The 8620-nt window shown below is 31.6% G+C and overlaps 1 protein-coding gene across 4 annotated transcripts in view; it reads left to right on the top strand.

Annotated features, from left to right (window-relative positions):
• FAM126A (family with sequence similarity 126 member A) overlaps positions 1 to 8620 on the top strand; it is a 72694-nt gene that overhangs the window by 31165 nt on the left and 32909 nt on the right. For all 4 annotated transcript variants that reach the window (XM_011361656.2, XM_011361657.2, XM_023531492.1 and 1 more), the window contains exons 4-7: positions 5041 to 5220; positions 6063 to 6143; positions 6643 to 6758; positions 7139 to 7234. In XM_011361656.2, coding sequence (XP_011359958.1) covers positions 5041 to 5220; positions 6063 to 6143; positions 6643 to 6758; positions 7139 to 7234 — 473 coding nt within the window. The remainder of the gene's footprint in view (positions 1 to 5040; positions 5221 to 6062; positions 6144 to 6642; positions 6759 to 7138; positions 7235 to 8620) is intronic.

Below are 8620 nucleotides of genomic sequence, written 5' to 3'. Positions count from 1 at the left end.
TGTCTGTCTGTCTGTCTTGCTGGAGATAGCTTAGAAAAGTCTGGGTCACTACATTCATTTATTCATTCAGCAAATATATGTGTGCCCATTGTGAGCCAGCTGCGAGCCAAGGTAATAGAAAATCAAAGATGAATAACACATGGTCTCTATCCCCCCAAAAAGAAAGGGTCATAGAAAATAAGTAAACACCTGCTTTCAAGGCAATGCTTAACTGAGTCTAGATGGATATGCATGAGTTTGCCAGATGTGCAAGATAAAAAGAACATTTGCGCCTTAAGGATAGTATATGGAGTCCTGAAAAAAGGCGCAAGGCATTTAAAGAATGGTGAGTAGTTTTGTCCAGCTGGTGCTTTCCCAGTCCTCTTTTTTTTCTCATGCCCCATCTCCTTTTCTATTTTTTTAGACACAAATTTAGTTTGAAGTAATAAAATTATCTATATTCCAGATTCTGGTGCTTACAAATCCCACAATTCATATAGAAATAGAAAAGCTTTGGAAATAGCATGGAAAATAAAGAGACATGGCACGTGGAACAAAGCAAGTAGGCTAATGCAGTAGTTAACAAGAGAAGATAAGACTGTGATAGGAACTGAAGCTGGAAAGATGGGTTTAGTTTGTGACCGTGGTGGGTCATGAAATCTATCATAATCAGTTTAGACTTTTTTTGCTCCGAAGGGATGACTTGATCAGGTTATTCTTTTAGGAAGGTGGCTATGTGAAGGATAGATTGAAGAATGGAAAAATTTGAAAACAAGAAGATTAGTAGGAAGGAGGTTATGAAAATAGCCTAGGAGGGAGCTGTTGAGAACCTGAACTAGGGAGTGTCAGTTGGAATAGGAAGAGGTAAAGTAGAGGCGAGAAATATGAGGTATATAATTTTGTTTTCGTACTTTAAGTTTGGTAGACTCTAACACAAGGGTAAAATAACTTATACTCTGGAATCCAATTCTATATGGACCTATGTGCCTTTGAGATGAAACTATCAAAACTAGAGTCTTTTGTTATTTGAGTAGTTAACTTCTTTTAAGGGAGCCTTTTAAGCTTCTGCTGTATATGCTATAAAGTACATCATGAATTTTAGGTGCTGAAGAAAAGATTAGTGAGTATATCGACAAGCCAAAAATGTTAACTGGAATAACTAAATAGAACAATCACATTTTTCTTGTCTTTCCCACCTCCCTCCAAAGCTTCTTAACTTGTGTAGTATATATAGGTGCATTGTTTTCTTGAAGGGTTTTTAGTTTTTTGTGTTTGGGTAGAAGCCATTTTAAAGATTTCTATGTTTAAGGGAGAATTACTTCACCAAAACAGACTTAATAGCTGTGTGCTTTAAAGAATTTTTTTTTTTAATCGTTTCATGCTTAGTATTTTTGAAAGACTTAAAAATTATTCCTCTGATGAAGTGTATTTTAACCAGGCTACTTTGAATAGAGTCTGTGAGGTAAATTTCTTATGGGCTAGTTTGGTTCACAGCATTTCTTTTATTCAGATTAATAGTGAATACAGCTCTAATGGTTCATGGCTTTATTTGTCAAACACAAATTTCTCCACACATATGTAATAACCCCTAAATGAACTATCTCCTGTTCAGTAAGTGCTGATCTCCCACTTGGATGTTGCAGCAATATCAAGTTACTATAAAAGTTACTAAATGCTTCCTTTCAGTTTCTGTATTTATATTGTTGGGGACTGGTAACAGTTTGTGGATGGTCTTCAGTCCAGGGACCACACATTTACAAGCACTGGTTTAGGACGTTTTGCACATAAGTTTGTTTTATGTTTTTTTGCCTGATCCATGTAGTGAAGACAGTGTGTATTCTGTATTCTTAAAAGGCAACTCAATCTTTAAAAATCCATTTAGAAGTACTTCTAAAATATAACAGTATAATTTACTTTTATGTCACAACCTTCTTTTTATTCTTTAGAATATTTTGTTTCTTAATTTGGAGATATTCTAAAAGAGTTGTTATTGTCTTTTGGCATTTTTGAAATCTGAGACATTGGTTCTGGTATTACTTGAAGTCTGGCAAATTTGGTATTTGGATTCTACTAATAGTACTTTTTCATTATTCAGTTTAATTCACTTAATAAATATTTGTTGAACCCATATAACATGCCAAAAATCACTTTTAAATATAGCAGTAGACAAAAGAGACTAAATTCTTGATCTCATAGATTAGAATTTGTATGCTGGTAGGTGAGATAGATATTAAACAAATATCTAAATGTAAAATACAATGTCATTTAGTGACAAAACTAGGAAGATAAATGAAGTGGAGTAGGAGGAGTTCGTGTTGGGACTGAGGGGGTGATGGTTGAATCAAGGTCTGAATTGGAGGGAGAATTAGAGGGCAAGAACATTCCAGGAGAAGGAACAGAAAGTGCAAAGGCCCTGAGATAGGTATGTGTGGTGTGTTCAAGGGACTCTAAAGAGGCAGTTTATGGTACAATGTGGTTTTCTTGACTGGTGTTTTTAACTGACTTTAACTTTACGATAGGTATATAATTAGAGGCTAACAGTGCTTAAGTCTGCCAGGAAAACAGCTGTCTTTTGAAAGAGCCACATAAAGTCTCTTTGATGTCCTAGTCGTAGGGAACCAAGAGTGAAGGGAGGGTCAGTTCAATGGCAACTGGCATTTGAATAGTAGTGTCCTTCCAATTTTTAAAATCTATATCCTACCTGTATTCCTCAGTAACTGTTCAATGCAGAAATAAATAAATAAATAAATGGATAGATAAATAAATAAATAAAAATTAAAGTAAAAAAAAAAATTGCAAGATTTTCTTTTAATTTACCAAACTTAACTGTTTCCCATCTTTTATTCCTGCTTTAGTCATTCAAAGGCATTTTAAAGTCACATTTCTATTACTATTACAAATCTCTCTTAGGATACAGAAGTCTTACGAATGGATTGTTGTAAAAGTTCGGTTGTAACTTAGTTGCTTTAGAATGCAGAATGTATTTTAAAATGGAAAGAAGGTACATGTTGATTAGGGTCTCAATGACCCATAAGAAAACCTGTTTAACACATGGAAATATACTTGAGGTGCAGTTCTCTCTTAATAGTACTATAAAACCTACTTTCCAAACATAACAATGTTTCCATGAGGAAATACATTCAAAAATTCAAACCAGACACCAGGAATACAGCACATCTTAATGCTGCATTGCTAGTCTCAAATATAGGTAAGTTAGATAAGTGAGACACCACTTGTATTTTCCACATTATATATCATTTTATTCTTTGACGTTTTTCATGTGTGCTTATAATCGAGTCAAAAATCTTGGCTCAAGTTCTGACCTTTGTGAGCTGTGTGATTTTGGTTAAAGTAGCCTCTGTCTCAATTTTCTTATGTAGAAAGTATGCATAATGATATTCTACACTACAATGTTGTAAAAATTGAATGGGTTCACTTGTGTGAAAGCATTTTGCAAGGTGTAAAACACTGCACAGATATTGGTGTTTACCTCTGTTGGTTCGATATGCATAATTAATCTAATCTTATAACATAAAGTTCTACATCCCCTTTGAATCCATCTTCATTTGGTTCTGCTTTCATAAAGCAAAAACCCTTTTAATTTTGGATTTCAAACCAGTTATAAGGCCTTTTGAACATTGATTATGTGTTTATGCAGACTATTGAATAAATTTTCAACGTAAGGTTTCATAATTTTGCAGATACTCATTAGACTACATCAATGGGTTTAATTAAAGCTTTCCCAGGTATTTAGAGATGAAGGATCTCACAGTATGAGATTATTGATACTGTTCCACAAAGAAATTTTAAAAACTCCACCTGTAAGCTAAATATCCCCCTACCATTTTTTCTTTGTTCCTACCACCCTAACCCCATTCTTTCAGATTCTACCCTAAAAACTTTTCTTACTGTCTATGTATGTATGGGGTTACCTCTGGCCCTCCAGTTTCCTGTTACCTTTGTCATGCTACAGTGAATACCTGTTAACCTCTAATGACCATTTTGAGAAACAAAAGATATTCCTTAACTGTCAGAAATTAGATAATTTTTCAATAAGACTAGTTTGACTTAGTCAATGTTTATGGAAGTGTAATTTTTGCTATACCTTATGGAAATGACTTTAATTACATCCATTTTACTTTATATACCTGTTTGGAACCAAAACATCCACTGTAAATTAGTTTCTGTTCATTATAATTATTGATAGTAGAAAATTTGTTTAATAAGTTGACTTAAATCTGTTGCCTAAATTAGAAAAGTGAATGAACGGTATAATTCATTGAAAATACAGTAGCCTGATAGTTTAAATCTCTTGACAGTTGTATATGACTTGTGTATGATCAGTCATATACTTTAAGATAATACTTACCTGTAAGGATCCTTTACCTTGAGTTTCTGATTTAAAAAAAGATGTCTATTATAAAGATAGTCAGCTTTATTAACTGGATAATGTTGGGAGTGTGGTGGGAGAGGAAAGGTTATAGATAACTCCAAATCATTTTTAAAACAAAATGACAGCGATGTTTAGATTATGCAGTGGCAATTAACCGTGGTTACAATAGAGATCTAGATCTAAGGGCTCTATAATTATTCAGCTACTCCACACAACAGTCATTGCTGTCAGATGCAGGAGGTGACATAAGCTCCAGAGGTGACAGTAACTACCTAGAATTCCTATTTCAATTTCTCCAGCCCAGTAGCCAATCATTTAATATTGGCATCCTTTATCAGAATAAAGGGATATTAAGGAAGAAATGTCTTACAGCTTAAGTGTTTTAAGAAGTTAAAAAGATATGGTTTTGATAATAATACTACTGTAAGATTATAGAATATTTTAAAGTTTACAAAGTGCTTCCGAATATACTTGTTTTGCACTGTTTGCCCTTCCACTAGAGTTTGAAGTTTTACTCAATAGCTAAACAGTAAATAGTTTTGCTTCCAAAAAATGGAAACATTTATATATTTCAGTAATTAGCAATCAGGGAAAACTTTTGTATATCATATATCAGTGTCATTCAAATACAGTCCAGCCTTCGAATTAACATTTTATCTTTCTTCCAGTTGTTAGAACCTGTCTGTCACCAGCTCTTTGAATTCTATCGCAGTGGAGAGGAGCAATTACTGCGATTTACACTGCAGTTTCTTCCGGAACTGATTTGGTGCTACCTTGCAGTCTCAGCCAGCAGAAATGTGCATAGCAGTGGATGCATCGAAGCTCTTCTTCTAGGGGTTTACAATTTGGTTTGTATTTTACATAGTTAACAAAATGTTTCCTGGCAAAAGCAAATATGTAACCTTTTCAGTAAAAGCAAATATATAATAGCAACTACTTTTCATTTTAGTAAAGCTAGTATTTGTTTTTTATCCATCAAATGACTCATAGCTCATTCTTCTAAAGATAACTTTATGGAGATTGAGGGCTATACAAGCATACATATAATTATGTAAATAAACTTTTTTGGATTGACTGAAGACTGGAAATCAGATCATTTCAATTCTTTTATACATGTATCTGAAAATACCATTGTTGAATTTAAAATTTTTTAAACTTAAAATCCATTGTCTATAAATTGTTTGTGAACTTCACAAAAATTTAGAAGAATTTAGTTTAACATCTACCATTAATAATTCTATAAAATCTGGACTGTTTCCAGGACTCACACCATTTAACATATAGTTTGCATTACTAATAGTGTACGTATATTAATTAGTATAATATTCTATATGCTTAAGGTTTGTACTTTTTAAAATGGAAAAGAAGTTTAAGAGCCTTTTCTTGACATATTTTATAACTGTGTTAATTGATTAAGAAAATGTAACTTTTTATGTGAGAAAAATTAATGATTATTAAGACATTACATCTATATTTCAGCCATCCTTTAAAACTATATGTTACTTATATTTGAAAAATGGAAGGTGAACTCCGGGTATTTATGAATAACCAACAATGGATTATCATAATTTAAGATTTTAGTTGATTTTAAAATTTTTTTCAGGTCTTTTTTTAGACTAACAACTTAAATTAAGCTTTTAAATTTGTGTGTAAAAAATAAATATTTTAAGATTTTTTTTCACTTTTGTAGGAAATAGTTGACAAACAGGGACATAGCAAAGTATTGAGTTTTACGATTCCATCTTTATCCAAACCATCTGTATATCATGAAGTAAGTGACATTGTATCAAAATAAATTTATTTTCTCTAAGATTTGAAGTAGCTATAAGTTAATGTCTGGTTATTGAGGCAAAATTTTTTTATCAGTTTATTAGTATTTTAAAAAGTATAAAACCTGCAAAGTATTTGCTATTCTCAAAGTGAAATAAGAAATCAAAATCATTAAACTTTCAACCAAAATCTAATTGTAAGAGATCTATTGAAAGTATTCATTTTGAAGTATTTTTCTCTCCTTCTGATGGATAAGACTAGTCTATTTTTTTATAGCATTTATGTATTTTCATGGTAGAATTTTTGAAGTTAAGCTATTTTATATTTGTGGTTTATATGTTATTTATTATATCTTTGAGCAGAAAATTTAGGAGTTAGTATGAATATTTTTAAGATATATGATGTTCATGGCAACCATTCTTAGTGGTGTATGTATTCTAAATATCACATTTTCAACAGAATGTTTATTTTCCTTCTTTATTCAAATGTCTTTTCTTTAGCCTTCCAGCATTGGGTCTATGGCTCTGACTGAGAGTGCACTATCCCAGCATGGTTTGTCAAAAGTAGTGTACAGTGGACCACACCCCCAAAGAGAGATGCTGACAGCACAGAATAGGTATACTGTGGAGACATAATTTACTATCCTACCGCACTGCTTAAAAAAAAAAAAAAATTATTTCAGTAGATTTATAAGTAATGTTTAATGAGTTGTATGTAACAAGTTTTAAAAATATTGAGTCATTTATACAAGAGAAAAACACATCTTCCCAATTTGTCACATACTTTAGATGTCATCTGGAACATCGAATTTTTAAGATAATTTTCATATGACTTGGAAAGTCTCTTTCCTTTTAGCTTTGTATTGTTATTGTTGTGATTATTTTGTATAGGTCTGTTCTATAACATAATATTTCTTTCCAATGCCTGCTTAACTTAATTATTGTTGACTTCTTAAAATTCTAAAGATTTGTAAATATTCTTTTGGTTTATTTTTAGGTTTGAAGTGTTGACATTCCTTTTGTTGTGCTATAATGCTACCTTAACCTATATGCCCAGTGTTTCTCTTCAATCACTGTGTCAAATTTGTTCAAGGTAAATGTTTTTAATTTTGAAATATATGCATCTAGGATTGCTAGTTTGTTACATATCTAAGTTATTTTTGTTTGGTTTAATGATTTGTTTACATTAAATAAGTTAATATGAAGCTGAGCCTAGTCAATACATAGAAAGCTCCCTATAAATGACAGTTATAAAAAAAAACAATGAAGAGGTTCAAGCTGAATAGCATTTCAATAGAATATTGAAGTAGACAAGGATCATACTATATAATTAAAAGGATGGAACTGTTACGACCTTTCAGTTTTTAGTATGTGGTTAGTTGCTGTATTGTTTGCTTTTTAAAAAATTATTATTCATTTTTATTGTGTTCTAATTTGGCACCAAGAAATAGAGATACTGGTTTTTAAATTCGTTAAAAAGAAATTGAGCCAAGAGGTTGGTTAAATAAATTATGATAGTCCTAAGGTATATTATGCAAACATTTAAAATTTTTGATTTAAAAGAGTATTTAATGATAGAATATATGTGGTGTGATTCCAGCATTGACTGAATATGACCAGAATATTTATGTCTAATTAATAGGATTATGGTTTATTTAAATTTTTTCCTGTGTGATTTTCTCTCCTGTAAATTTTCTATGATGATCATCTTACCTTTTTAAAAAACAAAAACAAAAGAAAACAAAAAAAGACACAGAAAAAGCCTTTGATAAGTCAGGTAAATAAGGGAAAATATAGAATTAAGGAACTTATAGAATAATTTAGATTTGGGGAAGTTATTTAGAAAATGCAACTTCGAAAGGTTAGTAAGAAGGAGGGTAGGTAGAGCAATATTTAGAAATCAAATCAAATCAAAACAAAAAAGCAGAAATTGATGCTGAATAGGATAGAAAACCATGCATGACCAGAGGGAGAAGGGAGGTAATGAGGCAAGGCGCTTGTAGAGTCTTGCAGATGATTCCTGAATTAGAGCATAATTACATTTCCTACACCTTGGAAAATGATAGCAATGTACCGTCTCTCCCACTTACTGAGTCTTTGCAATATGTCCATTTTAAGTTGTTTAAAGTCAGAGGTGCCCAGACTTTTAAATTTCATTAGATCTGTGATATTTTTTAAAAGCTAGAATGAGTGGGGCATCTACATAGCGTTGCCAGCCTTTTGCTTTGCCAAGTCATTATATTGTAAATATCTACCTTCAACATTACTTTTTAAAAAAGAGAATATTTTAACATCAAAAAAGAAGAATGGAAGAGAAAGACAATAATTTATAAATTAAAAATGCGATATTTAACTTTCTTTGTTTCTCTTTTCACTAAGGTCCAGTGAAAACTTTGTTATGTACTAAAATGAGAATAAGGACTAACATTTCAGAAATATAGGTTTAAGGAGTAACTTGATGCAGCAGCTATCACCTGTT

Source organism: Pteropus vampyrus, unplaced genomic scaffold, assembly GCF_000151845.1.
Source record: "Pteropus vampyrus isolate Shadow unplaced genomic scaffold, Pvam_2.0 Scaffold69, whole genome shotgun sequence".
NCBI classification, from domain to species: Eukaryota; Metazoa; Chordata; class Mammalia; order Chiroptera; family Pteropodidae; genus Pteropus; species Pteropus vampyrus.
This window is presented reverse-complemented; position numbering and strand designations above follow the sequence as displayed.